This window comes from Colletes gigas, unplaced genomic scaffold, assembly GCF_013123115.1.
Source record: "Colletes gigas isolate AHSC1104 unplaced genomic scaffold, ASM1312311v1 Colletes_gigas_Sc00030, whole genome shotgun sequence".
Lineage (NCBI taxonomy): Eukaryota > Metazoa > Arthropoda > Insecta > Hymenoptera > Colletidae > Colletes > Colletes gigas.
This window is the reverse complement of record NW_025106659.1, coordinates 516,368-542,401: the sequence shown is the minus strand read 5'-3', so window position 1 is coordinate 542,401 and position 26,034 is coordinate 516,368. Positions and strand designations below refer to the sequence as shown.

The 26,034-nt window shown below is 47.9% G+C and overlaps 1 protein-coding gene across 2 annotated transcripts in view; it reads right to left on the bottom strand.

Moving 5' to 3' along the window:
- Nucleotides 1–1,437: 1,437 nt before the first annotated feature.
- Nucleotides 1,438–26,034, bottom strand: part of LOC122401920 (zinc finger homeobox protein 3) — a 201,144-nt gene continuing 176,547 nt past the window's right edge. For both annotated transcript variants that reach the window (XM_043404341.1, XM_043404342.1), the window contains 4 exons: nucleotides 12,299–15,654; nucleotides 7,693–10,514; nucleotides 4,269–6,983; nucleotides 1,438–2,647 (listed from right to left, as the gene is read on the bottom strand). In XM_043404341.1, coding sequence (XP_043260276.1) covers nucleotides 2,150–2,647; nucleotides 4,269–6,983; nucleotides 7,693–10,514; nucleotides 12,299–15,449 — 9,186 coding nt within the window. In that variant the 5' untranslated portion in view covers nucleotides 15,450–15,654 and the 3' untranslated portion in view covers nucleotides 1,438–2,149. The remainder of the gene's footprint in view (nucleotides 2,648–4,268; nucleotides 6,984–7,692; nucleotides 10,515–12,298; nucleotides 15,655–26,034) is intronic.

Genomic DNA, 26,034 nt, shown 5'->3' with positions numbered 1-26,034 from the left:
AAAACGCCTTGTCAGCCAAACATATTCTCAATATCAATTTTTCTATCGAGCTGGCGTCTGAAGTTTGCCTGAAAGATGAGAAAAGATATTAAAAAAAAATGGCGGGAAATACTTCGACGATTCAGCGTGTATCGACAGTGGTAGAAAATCTGATAAAAGAAAAGATAGATAAATATATTTGTACGTCTAATAGATACCGTCGGAGTACACGGCAACAACTTACCCGAAAACAAAGCAATGGGACAAGGGCTGAACTCCATAGAGTCGAGTGCAGGGACGGGAGGGCGGAAAACGGATGAAAACTTCAAATAAGAAAAAAACCAAAGATTAATCTTATGATAGTATAGCTTTATTTTAGACTAGAACGGAAAAATAATATAATATTAATAATATAAAATAATAATAATAATAATAATAATAATAATTAATAATAATAATAATAAACTATATACACAAGAATAGTAGGGACCGACATACATAACATTGTAAATTGTACGTGTACGTGTATGCGTTTTTGTAATCATGCATGAACGCGGAACGAGCGCGCGTTTTGCGTGTGTTCACGTTTGTGTTTCTGTTTGTGTGCGTGTGTGTTGTGTCGGTGAAGAAAAAAGCGAGAAGCGGAGCCACACCCTCGCCGGCTGCGAATACGAGCTCGCGCGAAATAAAATAAATTGAAAAAAACGAAAAGGAAATGGACGTACGTCGGGCTTGTTCAAGGTCGAGACACTCGAAACGAGTCGTTTCGATTGCGTGGGCAGGCGAGAGTGTGACTATCACAAAAGGGAACTCATAAATAACTAACGCATAAAATAATAATAATAATTAGTACTAGCCCTGATTAAGATCGATGTCGTCGTAATGGCAAATAGGATTCTCTCGAGGGGAAGAGAATGGGGAACGAACGTAAACGCGAGGAGAAATGGTTTTTTTAAATATTATAATGCGTGTGGCGTGCCATTGTTTTTCTGGGATAGTTGCGTCTCTTAGCGGTTATGTACGTGCTAGACGGAGGCCAGAATCGGGACCGTTCGAGATAAAATGGGCCCCATCCGGGCCTCGGATAACAGCGAAAAGACATTGCGAAGTATTTACAGTGAATGCTACAGGCACAATAAGAAAGAGAAGGCATCGAACATAAGATGACACGGTGTTGGAATGGCTTCGCGGATAAATGACGACGACGATGACCACGATAATAATAAATGTAGAATCGAAACAGGCGAGGGGGGCGGGGCGGGGGGGGGGGGGGAACAAAGTTAGGGAGCGAGGAGCAGGAGTGATACTTCGCTACGCTACGTAGGAATTAAAGGCAATGTATTCTCCGTTCTTTCTGACTATACTATAATGCATCAAACGCTTCGAGTAATAATCGAAATGGATAGTACTAAGAATCCATTATAAAATATAATAATAAAGTTCGTAATAATTTCTATCTCTCCGTTTTGCGACGATCGTTTTAATTAAAAAGTTAAATCCTCGACTCACTCGCGCTCTCTTACTCACTTGCACACACTTTTCTCTCGTTCATTCTGTCGCGCTCACTTTCTCTCCTGTTCATCTCTTTCGCCCTCTCGCATTCTCTTTTACGCTAGAATAGTCATCTGATAGGAACTTTCAGTATTGCCTAGCTCTGGATATATTATATTCGCACTATACATGTAAAGATCTCGCGAAAAAAAAAGAATTTTCTGCGTACAGATTCCATAGTTGACGGGCCCCCTAGAGTATCACACGGGCCAAAATTGTACAGGTGCGCGTGTACACACGCGGATAAAACGAAGAAACACGTGCACAACATACAACGACGTAACTCGCGCGAGTTCGAAATTCATCGTCGCGGATTAAAAAAAGAAAAGAAACAAAAAAAAAATATATATATATATATATATAATAGCTCCGAACGACTCGCGTTTACGAATTAAAAGGGCAGTCGAGAAAAGTGTTCAACGCGTCGAACGTGTCTACGGTACGTTCGTGCTCGACGAGCAGTCGATCGGTCAAAAAAGAACCAAATACGAAAAAAAGAAAAAAAAAACGTAATAAAATACGATAATAAAAAAAAAAGAAATGTGTTTCGAACAACGTTTGAGAGTTCTGGTCGCGAAATAGATCAGAATTTCGAACGAAACGCGGGTCGAGCGGTCGCTTACGAGTCTAAGAGGTCAGCCAGACACTCACCGGCCGTGGTGGTAGCCGTGCTAGCCGTCGCGGCGCCCGAGTGCTGCTGCTGCTGCGGCTGGAACATCGCCGTAGGGTGGAGGAACAAAGATCCGTACATCATGTTTTCGTCCGTTTGCTGCTGCTGCTGCTGCTGCTGCTGCTGGCCAGTTTGCTGATTAGCGGCACCGACCACCGGCGAGTTACCGATCCCAGGCGTACCGGTGTTACCGCTAGGAACGATCGGTGCACCAGGTGTCGGCGGCACCAGGCTGCCCTCTTCGACGGCGACGCGCACCGACTCGATGTGCCGCCGCGAGAATACGTGCTCCTGCAACGGCGACTTCGCCGAGTATCGTACCGAGCAGAGTCTGCACTCGTCGGGCCCGGTCGGTCCGCGATGCGGTTGCACCGCCGAGCCTTCGGCTGGCAAGCCCGCCGCCAATCTAGCTTTCTTCTCCTTTGCGCGGGCATTCTGAAACCAGACCTGCAACTCGTTTCGATTAGACCGCAAGCTCGTCGACGGCGGGACGATCGCGGGTAACGCGAGCTCTTTATCGACAAGCTGAGTGCACGGAAATCCCAAAAAGCTCCTAAATGCTCGTACGACGTGGTCGATGCCCTTCGACTTCGGACACTCGTGCGAAAGGGGCCCTCGAGAACTCATTCAGCCACCATTCAGAACCATACGAGTAGGCATACGTACATTCGTTCGTAACCCTAGAAATTACCTATGAAGACGACTAACGAATTTTAACGTATGAATTAGGGGCGTGGGAGGTCTCGAGACGAGTCCTTGATAGTATCGGGTATCTCGAAAATTCAAAGAGTTTATATGAACGATAACCGGAATATAAGAAATAAATGTCAGGAATGTCTCGTCTCATCTCATCTCATCTCGATATTTTTGCACACCCCTAATTTTGAATATCAAATTGAAGTTACGAAAAATTATGGTTCTAAGCGTCACAGCATGTTCGGGATACAAGGTGATTCTAAAAACTGAACTCTTTTCTAACCTGAATCGAGTAAATGCCAACGAGTATTAAACAAAAACTTAAACATTCAAACTTGAACGACTTCCTCTTCGTCAACGATACAAGGCAGAGAAATTGTGATAAAACATAATATTCGCATTCTTAATACATAATTTGAACCCTTAAGTGGACTCTCAATGTTGATTCTTATTAGATTGGTAAATGGAAATCAACTTTCCTTTAAAGCATTTAAAAAACAAGGAATCAATGCACGATTACATAAATTTTCAAATAATTACATTGATATATATTAAACAATAATCCACTTAAGGGTTAATCATTTGACAAGACTTACTGTGTACCACTTCTTACAAAACGAAAACATAATGAAAGTAACAACACAACACGATTAAAATAGATTGTAATAACACGCGCAGCAGATGCATTTTTCGTGGATCGTCTAGATTTATCGCTTGGGTCAACGAGTAATTTACGAATTAAAAAAAATTATTTACATCACGCTTCGAACGATTTCTTCCAAGTTTGAGATCGTCCTTAACACTAGGTTTACGGATACTACGGGTAGATTGATTCTAGAGACCAAAATAAGACGAAAATCAAGAATATCAATTTCTTGATCGAGGCTTCGTTAAAAAGTTATTAACGTTTAAAGTTCCGTCTATAGAACGGCAATCTGCGAACAGCTGCGTGCATGCGGTAGTAGTTCTCACTGACGTATCACAGACGGAGCTTTAAACGTTAATAACTTTTTAACGAAGCCTCAATCAACAAATTGGTATTCTTAATTTTCGTGTTATTTTACCCTCAAGAATCTCCCACTAAAATTTTTCCCCGATGTGTCCGAATATTTGTATCATTACATCGATTAAATTCACCATAAATTGCTACCAAATAATATTTACAAGTTCTTTAACGTCAGGTTTAGAATCCGAATGCGTGAAATGGACGCGTTCCGTGAACCTAGTGTTAACGTTTAACGTTGTTACGCTCACACTGCGTAGAAGGAAATTGACAACGAGATTAGCATTTCGGGCAAGCCGTTTGGGATTCCCGTGCACCGCGCGACGGCACGTGGTAAGAGGAATTCGTGTTAAACTCTGGATCGCTTACCTGAACCACGCGTTTCGGCAGTCCGATCTCGCGACCGAGCATCTCGCATTCAGCCATGGTCGGTGTCTTGTAGTCCGAGAACAGCGACTTCATCACCTTCACCTGGGTCGCTGACATCTGCGTGCGATACCTTTTGCCGCTGGACTGGCTGGTTCCGCTTCCAGTACCGGTCACCGGGGTCACCGAGGTGCCCCCGACTCCCACGGATGCTGGTCCCTGTCGCGAGCTCTGCGTGCTCGACGCCGGGCTCGCTGGTCCACTCTCGTCGTCTAAGAATTCGGTGGTCTCGCTCATGCTGTCGTCGTCGCAGATGCTTCTCTCGGATAGATCGGTGAGGGGGCCGCAGTCGCTGCCGCCGCGAAAATGCACGCCGTGCTGCTCCTCGAGGAGGTTGCTCAGACCGCCTAGACTCAGTTTCATCGGGCGACTGAGGTCGACCGGTTTGCTCAGATCCAACGGCGACTCGCCGCTGTTGTTGCCGCTCTGGTGGTTCGCTGCCTCTTGTTTACCGTTGCTGGCGTGCGCCTGCAGCTCGCTGATGTATCGTTTCATCGACTCCTCGTAGTACTTCTTCAGAGAGGCCTCCATGTCGGTGTTGAAGGGCGGGAACAACGGCGGCATCATGTTCGGCGTGCTCGGGTTCGAGGGAGCGGACTCCATCGAGAGCTCTTCGTCCGGGATGTTATCGATGTTGACCTCGCCGCGGGCTACCTGGTCGGCGTGCTTGCTACTGAGATGCGACTCCAACGCGGACTTCACCTTGAACAACGCCGGGCAGAACGGGCAACGTTTGTTAATCACTTGGCTGTGCGCGCGAAACTGACCCTTGCGTTCGCGGGCGCGCGTATTTTGAAACCACACCTGAACGACGCGCTTCTTCAAGCCTACCTCGCGAGCGATCGTCTCCAGCATCTTTCTCGACGGATTCGACTCGACCTGATACTTTTGATACAAATAGTCCAGCTGTTCCGGCAGTATCGTCGTTCTCAAACGTTTGTCTTTGGGCTGCTCGCTGTGCTCGGAGTTGGAGCGCGTCTCGCTGCCTGTCCCCTCCTCGAAGTCGTCGTACTTTCGTTTTCTGTCTTGCATCATCGCGATCAGCGGATGGGAGGTGTCGGCGGCCACGCCGGACGTGGCGTTTAGCGCCTGTTGTTGCAATATACCGAACGGAGAGTCGGGCGGATAGGCCGGTGGGAACAGGGACGGGTTCATGATATGTACCAGCTGATGTTCGCGCCAGAGTTCGAATCGTCCGAACATCAGGTTGCATTTGTCGCACTGAAAGCTACCCTCCTTCGACTCGGTCTGCGACTGCGTCTGTTGCTGTTGTTGCAACTGCTGTTGCGGCTGCTGATGCGTTTGCGTCATCGTCTGTTGCTGATGATGAGGAGACGTGGTAGCGTTCAACGGTTGCTGGAGTTGTTCCGCGAGTGCTGGAGCGTTCGTCGGGTTAGCGGACACAGCGTTTGCAGTGGTTGTCGTTGAGCTGCTGTTGCTATCTTCGGAGCTCAACACGGCGGCCACTTGAGCCGCTGCAGCCTGCGCTTGCGCGCTTCTCTTTGCATCCTCCTCTTTGAAGCAGTGCGTCTTCTGGTGCCGAATCAGTTCGTAGTATCTCTGAAACACCAGTAAGCACTTTTTACATTGGTAATTCAAGCCCGGAGTTCTTTGAAAGCGGCCTGAACCGTCGTCGCTTTCGCGGGCGCCAGGTGTCACGGGTTCGGCAGCCGGTTGATTCTCATAAACTTTACGTGCCTTCTGTCTAGCGTTTTGGAACCAAACTACGATTACGCGCGGGCTCAATCCAAGAAGCTTGCTCAGATATTCCAGATCGTCGTCTTTCGGGTACGCGTTATTTTCGAAGAACTCTTGAAGAACTTTTATTTGATAATCGGTAAATCTCGTTCGGTTCGCGCGTTTTCCAGAGCTGCCGCCGGATGAATTGCTGCCGTTCCCGTTCCCGCCGAAAGAGTAATCGGTCGGTCCACGTCCGGGGCTCAGAGATCTTTGAGGAGTGAGAGCTATCGCCGCTATGGCGCCGGGCACGACACCGCCCGGTCCAGGATTCGGACTGGTGAAACTTTGCGGTCCAAGCTTCGGCGGGAGCATCGGTGTGCTCGGCGCGCTCGTGGTCGTTGGCGTGTGCGACGCGATGTCGTGATGGATGCTGGGAAATACGGAGCTGATGCTCAGCGCCGGCGAATGCGGTCGAGACTGTTGCCCGCCCGAGCTTCCTGGCGAATGATGCTGTTGCTCCTCCTGGTGTTGCGTGTGCTGTTGAACGTGGCATTGCGGTTGCTCCTGAACCTCCTGCTTTATCTCGCTGCCCTGAGACACGCTGATGTTCATCGTCGCAGGCGGCGGTGACGCTTGCTTGTTTGGACTTTTATCGTCCGAGGAACTGCTACCGGATACGCTGGAATTCAGCGGGGTTACTTTGGCCTCTCCGGTTTTCTCATACTCTTCGAGATTCAAAGTGGTGCTCGGAGGGTTGTTAAAATTGTACGGGCTGTCTTTGTTGCGTTGACGTTCTTTGAACAACGTGTTTCGGAACCAGTGTTTGATTACTTTCGGCGGCAGGCCACTCTGTGCTGCCATGTCCAATATTTGCTCCTCGCCGGGAGAATTATTAATATCGAAATGTGCTCGTAGAATTTTAAGCTGTTCATCCGTTATACGAGTGCGTGCTCGTTTCTGCGAAGCAGCTACATTTGCCTGTAAAATGGAAAAAATTCACCTGTGCTTTCTTTACTTACACGAACTTTCTACAATATTCGTTGTGTCTCGTTAGCGTATCGATAAATTTTGTCAAAAATTAGTTTCTGACGTTGAATAAATTACTTTAGAATGTACTCTACTTCCGAAGCGACTTATTCTAATATCTTTTATTCCTAGAAAAGAAGTTTCCGTGTAAAAGTAAGTCGAAAATGTAGTGTAAACTTTTTTCATTCGAAGCTTTGTTAACATTTTCTAGACAAATTTTCAGTAATTTTCAACGTAATAAGAAATAAATAATTTGCACGACATTTATGTGTATTATTCAAACCGGTAACACTGTGCCATTCTGATAACTTGACACCAATTGATAGTTGGAAAATTTTGAGATGGAAAACATTCCTGACACAATGTATATTACATAATTTTCAGCATTAGGAAACGTAACAACCGCCACCATTTGCAATTTACATAACGAAATATCGAATACTATGGAACGAAGCTTGTTCTAAATAATGACACGAATATTTAACCGAATCTTAAAATTATGCAAAAAGATAGCCGAAGGTGGAAAGATTGCTGTATAATTTCATTACCGAACTTTCCTACGCGAAATAAGTAAATATCGCTGCAGTACTATGCTTCTAGATTATCAGAATACAGCAAAGCTACCGAAAAGTGTAATTTTAAACTTGTTAAAATCACTCACCGCTGCTGCTTGTTGCTGTTGCAAGGCGAGATGTTGTTTGGCCAGGAGATCAGCTTGAGCGTTGATAGGCGGGTAAGCGGTGGTAGCCCCGTCGTACGGAGGTGGTGGTAACATCATCGGCACCAACGGTGGTTGAAGGTTCATGGCCGCCAGAGCAGGAACGTTCAGTCCGAGCGGTAGCCCCATCATACCCATCATCAATCCCGGATACTGTTGAAGCTGCTGCTGCAGCTGCGAGGCAGCCATAGCGTTCAGAGCGGCTTGCATCTCGGACATTTGCTGGGCCAGGGTTAGCTGAGCGTGTTGCTGCTGCTGCTGTTGTTGTTGTTGCTGTTGCTGCTGCTGCTGTTGAATATGATGGGTCGAGTTAGTGGTGAGCACGATCGGTGTAGTGGAATCGGTGCTCGACACTGGCGTGTTGCTCGGCGCCGGAGTGGTGGCTGGAGTGGTGGACGTGGCCTCGGGCGTCTTGCTGACGCGTTCCTTGTTCTCCGTGCTTTCCTCCTTCTCTTTGTCGCGCTGTTCCTTGTCGGAAGTGAGATCTTGCGGTTGGCCGGACGCGGGCGTGGAACTCCTGGGCGCCGAGGACGTGGACGAGGACGTCGCGACGGTGACCACGACGCTTTTCTTCTCGTACTCGCATTTGAATTGCTGCGCGTACTTCTCCAAAAATTCGCGGGGCACCAGGTCGCGATGCACCTCCTCGCAGTGAGCCTTCAATACCCACACGCTGCTGAATTCCTTGTTACAATGCTGGCAAGTGCTTTTGGTCAACTCCGGTATGACGTCGTCGTCGGTGTGTTCCTCGGCTTCCTCCTCCCTCTCGCGCGCTGCTTGAGCGGCGAGCGCCTGTTTCTGTTGCTCCTGCTTCTGCTGTTCCTGCTGAGCCTGTAGCGCGGCGGCCACCGCCTCCTCCTCCTTCCGCTGACGTCTCTGATGGTTCTCGTTGAACTGCATTACCAAATCGAAACCGAAACTCTCCAGCAGGTGTTTGTACATTTGCGACGTTTTGTGACGTGGCTGCGACAGGATGTCCTGCGTGGTCTGCGCGACGTGTTGGGCGGTCTGTTGTATGTGTTGCTGCGGACCTGGCGTCGTCGAGCTGGGCGGTGGCGTTTTCGCGGGCGTGGACGGGACCAGCTGCTGAGACGCCGCCAATTGCTGAAACAACGCCAGCGGGTTGCTGAAGATGCAGTAGAGCTGCTGATGGGTGGCGAGCTGCTCCTGGTTGACGAACAGAGCGCTGCACCGGGGACAGGATAACATCGTCCCGGCGTTGCTGGTATTGGTGTTGATGGGCGGACTGTTCGGACTCGTCGGCGGTTGTTCGATCAACGGACGTGCAAGATCCAGTTGACCACTGGCGGCGAGATCCGGCAGCTTGCTGGCCCTGGTCTGATGAAGCACGCTCCTCATGTGTATGTCCAACGTGCTGCCTTGGGAATAGGCGACCTTGCAGATGTTGCACTTGTAGGGTTTCTTGTCTTGGTCCTGCTGGGAGTCTGGTGACTCTGTAGGACTGGCCGGCGGCACCACCGAGATCAACGTGTTGTTGTTGCCCTGCTCCTGCATGGCTCTCTTCAGCTTGTGCAGGTGACTCACGCTGTTGTAGTGAACCAAAAGTATGTTCTTCTGTGTGAAGCTCTCCTTGCACACGTCGCACTTGTATGGTCTGTTCGGGTCCAAGTACTTCTCCATCGGGTAGGACATCTTCTCCCCCTTGCGGTGCAACAGCGTCTTGTTGTGCCCGGTCAGGTAGCTCTGCCGCGTGAACGCAAGCTTGCAGCGATGACACTTGAACTTCCTGCCCGGATCCTGGTAGGAGTCCTCGGCGACCGGCTGGCTGTTCAGATAGTCCTCCAGCAGTCGTTGCTCTTTGTGCAGCGGCGACGAGTCGCTCGCGTCGCTCTCCTCCTCGTCCGCCTTGCTGGCATCGTCCTCCACGTTCTGTTCCCCGCTCAGACTACCTTGTCGACGAAAGCTCTCCTCGGTGAGCGCCTGCAGAAGCGGATGCGCGTGTATCAGGCTCTGCTTGTACTGCGCGAGCTCCTCCTCGTGCATATCCGCGTGAGTGGACTCCAGGTGTCTCTGCAGCGCCTGCACCGAGCGAAACGATCGTCCGCACAGCGCGCATTTCGTCGCGTCCCTGATCGCGTGATACTGCGAGTGCTGTTGTAACTTCTCCAGAGTTTTGAACGCGAGGCTACACTGACCGCACCGATACTTGTAAACGTGTTTCTCGCTGACTGCCAGCGTGGGCGTGGTAGCAGGATGAGTCTCCCTGTGGTGTTGCTGCAGTTCCTCCAAAGAACGACAAATACGCCCGCAGACGGTGCATCTCGACAACTCCTCGATCTCGTCGTTGGCGCCGCGCTCGCTCATATCTTCTTCCTGGGGAGGCTTCGCGGTGGTCGGCGACGTTGGCGTGGTCACCGCCGGGGTCGTGGAATTTCTAGGATTGTTGTTCAGCCAGTGGCTCTGATCCACCAGCAACAGCAACCGTTGCAAACCGTCGGAGTTCACCGAGTGTATTTGCATCACGTGCTTCTCCAGCGCGGAACGCTCTCTGAAGCCATCCTGACACAACGGGCACAACAGTTCCGGCGGTGGTTCCTCCTTCACAGTCTCTGGTTTCTCCTCGGAATCCTGAACGTGGGCCACTTGCAAATGTTGCCTCAATTCCTCGCGCGACGTTGGCTGATAAGTGCAATACGGACAGGTGACATCCTCGTGTTCGTTTTCCGGTTCTTGCTCTGGTTCTTGATCGTTATCCGGCTCTTGCTTCACCTCGTTACCGCACTCGCTACCTTCCTCCCGTCGTTCTGAAAAATCGTAAAACGATTTTCGCTTATGGAAGGGAACTATTAATCATTGTTGCAAATACGCGATAAGAATCCTCTTGTACGCGAGGTAGATCGTAAATATTTGTACAAACGAATCGGGAGACGTTCTACGACTAAAAATAATCTGTAATCGCCAAGTTCTACGAAACGAATTTAAAAATGGATCGAGTGTGTTCCACTGATATTTAATAACGGGTAATTTAAATTTACGAGCAACGTTTGGTACAATGTAACGTCGAGTAAAGATTAAGATTAGTAAAAGATTAATAATAGTTTAAATGCGATCGAGTCGGGACACCATGCAATCGAAGAACGTCAACGTTCAGTTTTGATTTGTGCAACACCAATTCTTGCGCCTTAATATACCAATTACTTTCTTCCGATAATACAAACGTGTAATTCGCCTTTCTATTAAGGCGTCGATAAATCGTTCATCGACATTAAAAATCATAGTAGCCAAAAAAATAACCATTAATCTTGCAGCTGCGCGTGAACAGGGGTATAAGCCGATAATGCTTCGAGAGAAAGTAAATTATGTGTAACAGCGGCCAAAGTGTTTTACACGATGCGACGACACGAAGATTTCATTGGGTAATACGTTTTATTATTTTTCATTAAACTCTTTGTACGTGTAATTTAGTTTTCGTTTATAATTTTCCCATTTGTACCTTCACGTAAGAGTAGAATTTTGATCGAAGATTTAGAAGTCATTCTTTTAATGTTAAAAATACGTTTCGTCCTAAGCTGTAAAATGTGTACAGTTATTATAGCAAGGAACGTCTTCTATTTGTAGAACCTTCAAGACCAACAAAATTAAAAGGCTGAAAACTTGGGGTAGTTTCATCCCTTAAATTTAATGCGCCGAATTCAACGACGCGTTGAAAATAACATTATAAATAAGTTTCACGATTCTTTCAAAAAATTAATCTTCGAAAAGGTGAACGCAAATTGACGTAACTACTCGTGACTGGGTCTAATAATCCCCATTGGCGATACAATCCAATAACGACATAGGTTCTTATTCCGATGTATTAGAAAAGGTTTTGGTAACTATAAAGAATACGAAGGGTGGTTCGTGGCGGTGTGTGCAGATATCGCAGATGCTTCTTTGTAACAATACCACTTGAAATTACAGATTGGCAATACGAAATTATCAAGGGGGGGAAAAAGAAGCGCGTCTGATGGAAAAAGCAAGACGAAAAATAAAAGAAGACCGCCTATTCGCGTGGTCTAACATTGTCCGAAACCGCATTTACATCGAACAGCGTCAGTTGCGAGAATACAACGCGACGAAGCAACACGTGCTGCTGGTTTCTCTTCGTATACGTTCTCTCCTCGTATATTTATGTAAGTACAGGCTGCCGATATAATAACGCTCAGCATTGTGCGTGGCGCGATACACGCCACGGCCATATGTCACGCGAAATTACCGTCGTTGCCTGTTAATTACGCGATAATCGATGAAAATACTGAATTCATTAAAGGTGTGACGAATGCTTTCTATCGACCGGCGAGAATTTCCTTTAGATTTATATTTTTGAAAAACGGTCGACCCGAATACACCTTTTGCCGCACTTCTTCGTTCGTGAGCGAAAAAAAATCGCCTCGATCTTCCGACGGTTGGTGTTCGTAATTTAGCCACGCTAAAATTTTTATATTCCTGCTTTCGTTGCACCGAATTGTCATTTTCTAACAAAGTCTAAGATTTAAAAATTTGTGTCCTAACAAGAAGAGAAAAAAAGACAATATTTCGGACTACTCACCACTGTTGGCGTTGGTGGCGTTTGGAGTGGTGGGTATGGTGGGGCTGGATTGCTGGGTGGGTGGAGCGTCAGGATCGCTGACAACTTGGAAAACGTCACCGATGTCGGTGTGAGGGGTTTCGTTCCCTTGGATGCCGCTTCGCCGATGGAGCTGATGGAGTTGTTCCATCTGAAGGTGTCTGAGGGACCGGACGTGCTGCAGAAGCGGCAATCGGTGTCTCGCGCTGAATCCGCACAGGGCACAGTGATACAATTTACCCTGCGAGGACACGTTGGCGCTAGCCTCTAGCAGGTGACGGAGAAGCAGGGCGGCAGCCTCGTGTCGCGGCGAGGCGGCGTGCAGGGCCAATTTATGGGCGCTGTTGGTGTAATAATCGCACGCATGACAACGCAGTTGCGCCGCGCTGGTGGGCGACGCCAAGTATTTCAGTTTCCACTCGTTCCGGGGGCCGCCCTCCTTCACGTGGTTCACGTGCTGCAGACGCTGAAGGTGCTTGTCGGTTTTGCAATGGAGTTGGAAATTCGCCTTCAGGTTGGTTTTGTAGGAACAAAGTTTGCAGACGAAGTGGTTGGCTACCAACGCGAGGATCTCGCCCTCGCGAGTCCGCGTTCTGTCGATGGCTAGATGGTGGCCCATGGCTTCCAAGGAATCGGTACCGAAGTTGTTGCACACGCAACACTGATACAGATGAGAGGGATCGGGGTCTGCCGGTTCCGGCGGCGGATCCATGCTGTCCGGCGACAGACCAACGTCCCCGGCGAGGTTGCCCATCGCGCCCATGCTGGCCATGCCGCCCATAAGCTCCGGCGGTAGCTGAGGCGGCAGCTGACCGCCGGTCATCATTTGGATCAGCAACGCCTGATTGTACGCCATGTCCGCCAAGGCCGCCTCGGCGTGCTGAGGCTTGTCCAACCCACCCAGATGAAGCAGCTGCTCGAGCTGCTGTTGATGCTGCTGTTGCGCTTGCTGATGATGATGTGCTTGCTGATGATGGGACTGCAACGCGGACAGGGTCTGCATGTGCTTCACGTTCTGTTGCAGCACCAGCATGTTGTGCGTGTGTTTCTCGCTGGTCATGTGTATCCTCAGGTTGCGCGCTACGTTGGTCTCGTAGTTGCACACGTCGCAACGAAACGTCGGTTTCGGTTTGCTTTGGTTTCCGGCCTGGCCAGCGATGTGCGGGCTGTGGTTCTGCTGATGGTGCGGACTTCTCGTCGGCATCGGCGCGTCTTGGGACGAGGATGGATTGTTGGCGCCCGAGCTCCCGCCACCGCCCTGCTGTAGCTCCTGCATGTTGTTCAGATGCTTGTCGCTTTGCATGTGAATACTGAGATTGCCCTTTGTCGTGGTCGAATAGTTGCACACCTCGCATCTGTACGGCTTGTAGCCGCACGTGTACGTTTCGCCGCGCGCTAACCTTGGATGGGGTTGACCGGCGATGCAGTATATGCAGGACGTTTCGCTTTCGGGATGCTTCTCTTTCATGTGTATCTCCAGGGTCTCCTGGTATTTGTAGTGCCAGTTGCATTTAGGACACTTGAGGGTCTTGCAGGAGTTGCGGCTGTGAATGCCGGCCAGCGGTCCGCCGGGGCCGGCCAGTCTGCTGCTGGCGAGGATCAGTTCGCATTTCGGGCACTCGACGCCGCTCGGTCTGCCTTGCATGTGTTCCGGGCAGACCCCGATGGTGGTGCCCGTGAGGAAATTCGGCGGTTGCTGGGTCAACGCGGCGTACGAGGACGGGGAGCCTTTCGTCGAGGACGTGGGCGGCGGCGGCGACGTGTAATGCATGCTGGCGGCGTCCGGTGCCTTGGCCCAGGAAGCGGCGCTCACCTGCGCCCCGGCCCATTGGTGTTGCTGCGTCTGTTGATGATTGTACGCGAGAGGATGATTCGTATGAGAGGTGGGCGTGGTGGGGGTGCTCGGGGACGGCCTCTGCGGCTGTTGCTGTTGCTGCTGCTGAGGACTGCTCGGTACGCCGGGAGTGCTGGTTGGCGTGCTGGTCGTGGTCGGTATCTCGTGCTCGTTGGACTCGGGGCGCGGCTGTTGCTGTTGACTTTGTATCTGCACGGACGACGGCTGCGAGCAAGTGGAATTTGTCACGGGTTCGAGAAAACTGACCAGCGGCTGTTTTCCTCTGCCCACGGCTTGAATGATGGCCGACGCCGTCGAATGGGAGAGCACCTGTCGTTCGTCCTCCATCAAGGTGAGCTGATGTTCGCCCTGGGCGTGCGCGACGAAACTTTTCGCGTAACCGAAACTGAGCTTGCATATGAAACACATCAGAATGGGTTTTACGGGCACCGAGGCGGCGGGCGAGGGCGGCGCGGTCGGAGGTGGGGGCGGCTGTTTACTGCCCTCCGCGCTTCTGTAGCTGATCACCCGATAGCTGTGCATCACGGGAAGATCGGGATTGTGCTGTTGCACCGCCGAACGTTGCTGTTGCTGTTGCTGCTGCTGCTGATAGGCTTGATGCGCGTAGAGCCGCGACACGTAGTACGCGTTCGCTATTTGAGGAAATACTAGTGAATGAGGAACCGAGACACCGCGCCCGTCTACGATACAACCGTCCGGCAAGGAGTCGTCTTCGCTGAGCTCGCTCTCCCCTTCGATGATGTACGCCGAACCATCGGGATTGTAGACAATCTTTCCATCGAATTTCTCAACGTCGCCGCCCGTTGGACTCGGGCTGGGGCTAGGACCTTGCTTCTCTTGTTGTTGCCCTTGCGATTGCATTGTCATGGTAGTCGTGGTAGTCGTTGTGGTCGTATCCGCGATAGGTGTAGGCGTTGGTATGGCATCGCGGGTGCAGGGTTCCGTGCCCGAGGGTGGACTGGCCGTGCGGGGGTGATGGGGCTGGTGCAGCGCAGCCCCTGCTGCCGGGGGGGACCCGCCCCCTCGACCCCCCTCCTCCTCCGGGCTCATCTCCTGCTTTTGCTGCGCGTACGTGGAATTTTGAAAGGGCCCGCCGTGTTGCTGCTGTCTCTGCTGCTGCTGCTGTTGTTGTTGCTGTTGCTGATGATGGGCCGCCACCAGCTGCTGATAGAGCTGATGCTGCCCGATCGCGGTCGACGTGTGATGTTGAAGATGCGAGGGAGGAATGTTGTGGTGCTGAAGGTGGTACTGAGGGGGATGAGGCTCACTGGAGGGCATCACCCCAAACGTGAGGCGGGCGCCAGCCTCACATCACCTACGGCGCCTGCGCCTACACTCTCTCGACTTGCTCTTCTTCTTCTTCTTCTCCTACCGCACGTTGCGCTCCCCGCCCTCTTCAATCGCTGTCTATCAGTAATCGTAATCTCCTCTTCGACACCGACAGACGCTTTGCTAGCTACCCCGACGCAACCCCAGGTCGTACCTGTAACAGAACACGGAATCGTCTCTTAGACAAGTCGCTCGAGAATCTTTCAAATTTAGTACAATAAAATTACACGCGAGATCAAGGCTTCCGAATTGCTGAAATTACACGCTTTGCTACGTTGTCTCCGCTGGTACCGCAGTCGCCTTGGTACTGAATATTTGCGGACGCGGAAGAATCTAGTCCGCCAGCTGGAGACGGAATGATTTCACCAGGAATATTATAAGATGGTCTAGTCGGTTAATCCGGACAAACAGAGTCGGAGTTCCGAGGACGGGCGAAAGATAGCGAAATACGTAGAGAAGGCGGCAAGCTGCGTGTACAGAGGATCGGACCGACGATGGCGGCGGGTGGGTACACAAAACCAAAGAGACTTGGCACAGTAACACAAGGCATCCTGTGTTCGGATTACCTGAGCCCTTCGTGGACCCAGCTGTGTTTGCGACCCGTCGACCAAGCTTATCTATCGATTGGATATTGACGTCTCCTTTCGGCCTCCGTACGGTCGAAGAAGGAAACCGTAACGGAAAAAGGTCGAACGCCAAAGCTCGGGGCATGAATGTCACTCTTGTGCATAGTCAGATTATAGGCGTACGCTTTTTCTAGAGTCTCCTTTTACCTAGCGATGAAACGACAAATTGTTCGCCACGGCAAACAGACGAGGGACGCGTCGAACAATTTTTTCAACGCGATCGGGTGTATTACCGCGATCTAACGGATCGCGGAGAGGAAGCGTCGTTACGATTCCATCGCGGACGCACGTACGAGCGCTGCACGTGAATTCCTGTTGGCAGCGACCGTGAGTCCAATAATCTAGTCCCAATTACGCGAAATCGCAGCCACGGATTATCGCGGTTCAAAAGACAGCCGCGAGCGTTCGCTGAATCTAACGGATTAAAGTCGAGAGGAGTGGGTGTGCACGGATTTATGCATTTACGGGCGAACGCGTATATGGGGGTGTAGCGCAGCGTGACGGACCCGAGAATTTCTCATCCCGCGGATGCTACCTCTGGGATTCTTTCCCCCCCTCCACCCCCTCACTGCCCGTGGCCCACGGTTTCCTTTCTTGTTGGCTACAAGTGCACCGCTGGACATCATGATACATACGTGCACGGTATTATGCGGTCTCTTCCTCTATCTCTCTCCGCCTCTTACATTCCGTCTTTCTCCCCGCTATCAGCACAGTTATAATTCCGCGGTGGAAACTCCATAATCCAGTCACCGTATTCCCGGCATCTCGAACGATGACACTTTTGTAACGCGCGAGCCACGATGATCGATCCCTGGCGAACCTAGGTAAATCACGCGACGAGTCGACAACGTTCCCCCGGTCCCCCTTTGCATTTTCCGATCAATTAATCGAGCTCGATATTATATTTATACGAAATTTTCAGCGTATCGACATTTTTGCTATCGCAACGATACGTCGGAAGGAACGATTGCTCGGTTTCGCGTACGGTTAAGGCGAATACCACGATCGTTGCGTGACCACTGCGATCGTGTATTACGTTATACCGAGTCCTGTGCTGTGTAACGCGTTTACAGTGTTCGAAAACTCAACCAGTCTGTCAAGCGTCGCGGCAGGGCAAAATTTCTAATACTTCACCAATTAAAAATACATTTTCAAAGAAACTCTTGCGTCTTCGTATCCCTCTGTCTATAATCAAGGTGGAAAAAAATTGTAACAATTGCAGTAATATAATTCGTGGATAATATGACCGCGATAATTGTACCGAGCGTAGACGTCTATCGAGTAAAAAGGAAAAAAAAAGTGGTAACGCCGATGCCGGATAGATTAGGGCCGGAGCTGTTGTGTAACCAAAAAACATCTGCCAATCTGACATCACCTGCCCCGACTTACCTATTTCTAGCTAATTTATCACCCGTTTGGAGTCAGCTATCGAAGGCCGCCAGCGAGCCAGGCCCGATCGGGCTAGATCTCAATAGAAACCTCTACTTTCTTCGGTCCTGAGTCTCTCATTAAACGATAACATCTTAACTGCTCCTACGCCATGCGAATTCACGACCGTACGCGCGTAGTTGTTCCGTCGATCCGCCTCGATACATCCACGGACGCGTACACGCGTTTTGCGCTGCGTGGATGCGACAACCACCGCGTCCATCGGACGAGCTAATTGTCCGTTCGCTCGGCTGGAATTTTTCCAAACCGGAAAGTTAGAAACGCATCGAGTTCGGTAACTTCGATGAGGTAACCCCGATGCCCGAACAGTGGTATTCAAACGGTACTTCCTGCGGCCCGACGGACTCCGATGAGTCACGTTCGCAGACTTCCTGTTAGGTGGTTTCTCTTGGAAAAAAAAGATTCGCGGGCGAAGGAAGAGCGCGGTACTGTTCCGACAGAGACGACACCGCCCAAAACCGCGCAGGAACGCGATCGTTCCGCGAACGATAAACGTTTGAAAACCACTGAAATAGGGGAAACGCGTTCAACGGGTCCGATGGCGTGACGAACCGGTAGATGACTACGTATTTCTAGAAGGATTCATTAAACGAAGCCGATATATCGATTACAGGAGTATTCCCTCCACCTTTCCTTCGACGACATAGGAGGCTCGTTCTTCCGCGAAACATTGTTGCCGTTAATGCGATCGATGAATTTGATTACTGTGTTTCCATCGAATGTTGCACGAGAGTTCTACCGTACGGGATAATTTTTAATCGATTAACGGGCACTCGTTTTTCTTCGAGAACGTCTATTTCCTAATAAAAACTGTGCCGAGGTATATCTTGAAAACATTTCACGAATGATCTCTCAATCGCGACTATATCCATGCGATACGAGTAGTATTCTAACTCTTAGAACGAACCTTGAACGTTGGAACTGACTTCGATTCATGGGTGCATATTGAACTTAATACCACCCTGTTTGGAGGGTAAAATGGAAAAATCAGATTTTCTGGAGGTTCCAAACAGAGATAGTGGATATCGACAAAGGAATCGCTGCAGCCCTTCGCAAGTTTAAACTAATAATTGCTTAATATATGTAGATGTAATTATTTGTAAATATATGTAAGCCTCTGTTAGTTAATTATTTTTCAAATGGTTCAAAGGAAAGGAAAGTACCATTTCTGGCCTGAAATTATATTTTTGGTAAGGAATTTTTTTCTCGAAAGTGGATAGAATTTCGGGAGTATGTGTATTCACCAAAAATGATTATAATTGACCCCCGCAGTCAAAAATAATTTTTTCGGAACGATTTAAAATTTTTCTTTTTGTCGAAAAATTTCACACCTTCACGAATTTTTTTCTCGAAAGTGGCTAAGATTTCGGTGGTACGTCTATTCACCAAAAATGATTGTAATTAACCCCTGCAATCGAAAATAATTTTTTCAGAGTGATTTGAAACTTCTCAATTTTGCCGAAAAATTTGTTCACATACTCGAATTTTTTTCTCGAAAATGCGTAACATTTCGGGGGTATGTCTATTCACCAAAAATGATTATAATTGACCTCCGCAATCGAAAATAATTTTTTCCAGAACGATTTAAAATTTTTTTTTCCTCGAAAAATTTCACACCTTCACGAATTTTTTTCTCGAAAGTGGGTAGGATTTCGGGGGTATGTCTATTCACCAAAAGTGATTATAATTGACCCGTGTAATCGAAAATAATTTTTTTAGAATGATTAGAAATTTTTGAATTTAACATCTTTACAAAATATTAAATTATAATTCAATGCAGTGTTATATAAAATACGCCAATATTTATTTGATTAATTGATTAATCAATTTGATTAATTTTGTTCTGCCTTTGTGTACAGGTAAATGAGATATTGTAAATAAAAATACGTACAGAAAAGAAGCGATATAAACAATATTTTCGATAGTTTTTAGTACTGTGGCAATACTTATGTCCACCGCAGTATAATATTTCTTCCAATAAACGTTTCAACGAAGCTCGTGAGGAGTGCAAAGGTGTTCGGAGGTAGCGCGTGGTCGCAGCTGGTTCGACACGCAGAAAGACAATGGTCGCGCGTCGAAAAATGAAACGAGCACCTAACACGAAACGCGGAATATAATCGTCGCTCGGGGAACGCATCGAGGAAAGTCGAAGACGAACACAGGTGGTTGATGAGTCCGCGCTCGATGACGGAAGGGGAAGAACACGAACCGGGACACGGGACGGACAGAGACAATTCCGAGGGGCTAACTCGAACGTCTTTGGACGACGGGGAGTTAAACATTCGGCAAACGACCGCGAAGTCGATGCACCGGGGGCTTTTGTTTGTCGCGGCCGTTTCACCGGAAACCGAACCGATGTGCGCGGTCTTCTCACGCGAAAGTCCCTTTTGTGCTCGCTGACGGTGGAAAGAATGGAAATGGTGGAATCGATGGTGCCCCGAGGGGCCCACATGACGATCGGTCGCGGTGTTTCGGTCAGACACGAAATACGCAAGATGCGAGCAATTATGGCCCCCAATTATCTCGTACGTGTCTCGTTATTTATTGAATATCGTGCTCGGTTCTTCCTCAGGCGAGCTTGCGTGCCGCCGCAAACCGAGGAGACGCAGGACCAAAAGACGCGACTTTCGAGAATTTCCGTGGTTCCACCAATAGAAGAATTAGCTATAAAACTATTCTATTTATTCCCCGATCAAGCTACGAACTAAATTAATATTCGATTATTACTTTAAAGTTAAATTCTAGTACAAGTCTCGATGGTATCCACCCTATACTCCGTATAATTATTCACAGTCTGATACTTCATATCATTCAATTTTTTTATTTCTGTTTATCTTTGTTACGTAACTGTCTTCTATACTTGTATCACAAGGTATCTACAAAGACTACAATATAATTAATTATAACCAATTCTCGAGGCGTTTAAACGAACTCGTCGGATCTCAAGAAAGAGACCGCGCTTCGACTAATTGTACGGATTCTTTTCTGTATTACAAAGTCCGTGAATAGCGAGCCACTAATTTGGTTTAGCGCCTTATCGGTCGTAACAGAAGAACAGATCGGACTAATCTCGGGCGTGCATTTATAGAAATCCCAATCAGCCCAAGACGGATGATCGTACCATTTAAGATAAATAAGAAGATTAGTTTCGAGGCTGTTCGCCCGCGCGCAACCGTGTCGACGCTCGGTTTCGTAATACGAATGACTTAATAACGCAGGTGAATTTCAATAAAATGCAACGCTCGTTATTACGTATGATAATTAAAGCAACGCCGTACAGGAAAGCACGGCGAAATATACTTCGGTATCGGTTTAAACGATATCGATCATTAAACGCAACACTTCGCGGGCTCCGCGGCCGCGATTAATCTCGCGCCGTGCTCCTTTCATTATTATCATTATACCGGCAGCTTTCTACTTAATACGCGCGTACGGGACCTGATAAGAACTATCGAATGGCCGAACAACAGGCTCTCGAGCACACGCACCCAGAACGCGACACGAGACTTACGCGTTGCACGAACTCGAAACGCATCGACGTGAAACGATCAACGGGCAGCGATAAAACCTCCTCGCGGAATCGTCCAATCACTGTCAATTAATAAACGGACCGCAGAAATTATCAGTTGGACGTTACCGACGTCCCATCACGACGGAATCTCTGGATCCAAAATAATTTTTATTTCGATAAAAATCACAAATTACAAGCGATCTTGCTTCACGAAAATTAGAATTTTCATTATACCAGCCCTTGGGTGGATTCTCGATCTCAACAGAATTACTTAATATTGATTTTTACCAAATTGGTAAATGGAAATCGAATTTTTTTTAAAGCATTTAGAAATTAATGGGGGAGTATATAATTACACTTAAGGGCGAGAGTGGTCAAGGAATAAAACGACTAAAAATATTTGGCCTTCAGAGGGTGGGTTAAGCTCGATGGACAAGCTTATTTTGGAAGCTTTGTCTTACTTTGGATCGTGAAAAGGAAATTATGCGGTGGTAAATTCTGGTAGCCGGCGTTTCGTCAGAAAAGTCTTAATCGTATCGGAGCTGAGGATTTCTCAACCCTCTCGGAGCCGAAGATAAATCAACGGCGATGCCCGGGGACTCGGACGCGCGTCGATATCATTAGCTGATGTACGAGGAGGCCCGTAGCCGTCGAATTAATCGATGATTTTTCAATTGCGCGAACGAAACCGTCTGTCTGCCATTCGCAATGGCCGTTCGCGGTCGAACGAGAGCAGGGTCGAACCGAGGACTAAACGACGAGAGAGACGGAGAGTGAGGAGCGTGCGGTGAGGAGGGAAAAGTGGGGAGGGAATCTCGACGAAGGGGGGTGAACGAAGAGGAGAACGATGGTCGAACGGAAAGAAGAGGCTCGCATCGAAGACAACGGTAATATGCGAAGGGCAGAGCGCACGAAGGAGGCGCGCGTAATTTACGTGCAACATGGATCCGGGCGGCGTTTAATCCGCCGGACGAGCTGGCGATTATGAAGTTAGGTTGGGTTAGGTGGTGAGCGCAACCAGAGCCTCTTTGTGATATCAATTAAGTATGATTTGCCCCCTCCGAGCGGTGCGCTCTTCTCGTTCCTTCTCCCTCGCTCTATCTCACTTACAGCAGCCTCCCCCTCCCTCGCGTTTGCTCTTCCTCTCGTTCGATGCTCTCTTACCCCCGCGGGGTAACCCGGAGTTTAACCTCATCCCTTATAATTTTCTTCGAGTGCACCGTGAGAAACTTGCTCGTAACACGCACAAGCACGCACGTATAGCCGCAAGTGGGTATGTATCGGTTTCTCGCTCGAACGGCGGTCACCGATTATTAGATTTCATCGAATTTTCGTCGTTCGCTCACGTGGCGGTCCATGGCCGCATCCCGTCCGGACGCGAGTCCCCCAATTAACCCCGTTAACGTTCCAGCCCTGCAATTAAGTACCGATCCGTGAGAGAACCGAATCTCCCGCGTCTTTCTTTCCCGCCTTCGAGGTACGCGGATGGGAACAAACAACGCTCCGCGAAATACTTCGACTTTTATTTTATTTACAAAGGCTCGTTCGATGGCAACGAACGTTAGGGGTCGTTGCACCGTCGACGAATAAATAAAAAATTACAAGCGATGTCGCGACTTCTGATTTCAAACCTAATTTTATCGTATTTATCATGAACGTGTATGAGAATCTTGATTGAAATTCAACAATATAGTCATATGACGATATTTATTTATTTTATGGATTCATGCCCTCTGTACGAACAAATAGAATTATTATTTATTATAGTTTACTCTTTGTACGATCTCTTGATAAAAAAGGGATTTTTACTTCTTCATATCAAATTAAAAACAAACTCTCGCTATCGATCAAATAAACCTCCCTCGTAGTATACCAGTATTATACCAAGTAGTATACCAAGTATACCAAATTTAAAGATTGTCTTTGAAGAAATCTAATACCGATTCGCAGCGTTGCATAATCGTGTAAGGGGAGGAGCATCCTCGAGGTATACAATTTCAGTTTGAAAAGAGGGAATATTTGTGATGTTCTCGAGAGTGCATTTACCTATAATTGGCTCAAGACAGAAGAGTAAGCAATCTGACCCTTAAGAATATTCTTCGATGGTTAGTCATCCAACCGCGGTTGATTTTGTCATTTTGTCATTCTAGCCTGCGAATAAATAATATTTCTGATTTAAATACGATAAAAGCACGGTCTGTGGAAATTGACAAAGTGCTCGTATCGTCATGCTTAGAAATCGTAAGATCGATGTTTCAGCGACTCTGTAATTTCGAAATAGTCCTCTCAAAACATCCCAACCCGGTACCCGTTTCTTTCTATCGCTTCAAAGTCTACACGCGAGATTCGCTTTAACACGACCACTGCAATGTTGCTCGAATTCATGACACTCCAGAGACGCTCGTAACATTTTATTCAGCGAAACTAAATCGCTGTTGCCCTCGACGGGTTAAGGCGCTAACGAAGTGAGACGTGTGGGCAAAATTAGAGTTCAAATCTACGGAAACGAGCACTCGAGACGCGGTGAAGGTGGGCATCGAGCACGTTAACGGGGAAAAACGTGGACTAAGAAAGCTGTCGGATGCCATCTTCGAACTCTCGGATCCCGACGGTTGTCAGTGTCGATTTCAAATGTCGGGGGAGTAAGGGTGGGGAGGAACACGGAACACGCGGTCGGGCTTCGTCGTCAATCGTTGGTAGGAAGTGTTTTTGCACTGACGTCGACCCTGCACACTGGCAACAACGGCCACAGGGGTGGCTAATGACAAAATCAATGCGACATAATTAGACATGGCGGCTACCTAGCTACCCAGCTACCAAGCTATCCCGAGTCTACGTGCACGTATCCCCCGGTAGCCCGCGTGTTCACGTGGACGTATCTGTGGGCCGCCACGCTGCCGGGAATTATCGCAAAAACATTCCTTAATGTGATCGGCGCGGCTTTGTTGCCGGCTCGTAGCTCAGGCCCGAGGGACTCACGTTCTCCCGACCGGGAGAGATTTTCCATTCCCGTGGCCGCACGCCGGCTGTTCTGTGAAAAATTTCGGAAACAGACGGGCGTCCGGGGGCTCCCCCGGGTGCTCGTTCGTTCGATTCATCGGTGTGGATTTTTTATCGATTCGGGCCCGCGTGTCGTGGCCGAGTCGACCCAGCACGGGCTGACGATCCTGATTGGGCTCGCAGGCCGGTTCGATGCGCCGCGCTAATGATCTCTGTTAGCGGACGCTTCGCACCGCGAGAAACGTATACTATTTGATTTATGACCGACGCGGATTTCGGCGAATCGGTAATAAGGCACCAGTCCTCTCTTCCTCCGCGTGTACTTTGTAGGCTCGCGCGTGACCAAACGCGTTCGAGGCAACCGAATCGTTTCATTTCGACCGTTCGTTGCTTTGAATTTTGCCTATTTTGCACCAGATATCAGTCGGGGGAAAACCATCGTGACGGTTGAAAATAAATCAAAAATTTTTGGGCGTAACTATGAAACTTTTTCTGATAAATGTTTTCGAAAGTACATTTCTTGAATTGTTGTAAAAATTTCGTATAAAAATATTAATTATTACAGCCATAATAGGAACCAGCGTGAGGGGCCTCCAAAAATTTGTTAGAAAGGGGCGGACGTGGAATTTTTCACTGAATAAATATCTTTCGGATTACGGGTAAAGGGTGACCCACGTGTGTGGCAACGGACAGTTAACTTTGTAGTAGTACTTTTATAAAAATAGGGAGACTTTGTACAATAGTTACATTCTTGTAAATTTTGGTGAAATTAGCAGAAAAATTGCGGAGATATCACCTGAGTATGTAACCAAGATTCGCTGTAGTATAGCACGCAGGAAATGAAATACAATACGGGTGTCCTGTGCATCCCGTGCCGCAGGAAACGCGTTAAAGGAGTCTTCGCCCTAGCATGGCGTTCCTTTTTTTAAGTGTTCTACTCAGGCATTGATAATAGCATTCTTTCACACTTTGGGTATATTTTTCTTTTCTCCAAGTTTTAATTTTCCATCATCAGCAACGAAAGTTTGGAGTAGAACTGCAAGGATCAGATTTTGTTATAAAGTGTTGAATTTTTTGGATGAGAATCTGGAATAATTGTTTAGTATACGAATTTTCATATAGAGTTATTTTTTATTTTATTCAGAATTCTAATGGGAATAACGATATTAAAGTTACGTTGATTGTTCATCAACGAATAAAAAAAAAAAAATCAAAGTATAGCAGTAGTTTATTAGGACATACCTATAACTATATGCGCCATAAACTTCCATGATTTTATTAGCTATGCTATGGAAGTTGCACTCTGTTCGAGACACGTAAGATATTACTTTTTGGAATAGAGTTGTAGCGTTAAGATGATAATGTAAAACGGCAAACGTACTATGCGCCTATTATACAGCGCTTATAATACTTAAAGTAAATCTACTCTAACGATGTAACCAATAGTTAGAAGTTACTTGTTCTACACAAATTAAAAAGTCGATGAAACAGCTGGATTGCGTGCTTTTTTGCATGCGAGATACTATACAAATGAACTATTGAACGTTTGAAATATTTAAAAGCATCACTGGCATAAAGCCAGGAGCAAAACGAAAATATTTCTAGAATTTAAATATATTACCTACTTATTTCAATATATTGCTGGATCATAATAGAGATCCTCTTATAACGTGTCACCCTCCCTTGCTTCTAAATTTTACTATCTGGACACATTTCGAATCCCTTCTGCACGATTCACATTTAGGTTAGTTCATCGATCGAGAACTCCCAGCAATTATAAAACACTATCGCAACTAATATTTAAATCTAGAACGTCGTAAACAATTCCAAACTACTTAAACTTTCCTCCGTCGTTAGTTAGAGCGGCTCGTTGCGGTAGCGCGATGTGCTATATGCGCACGATGATAATAATTACACTAGGAATTTTTATAAAGTGTAAAGTTCAATT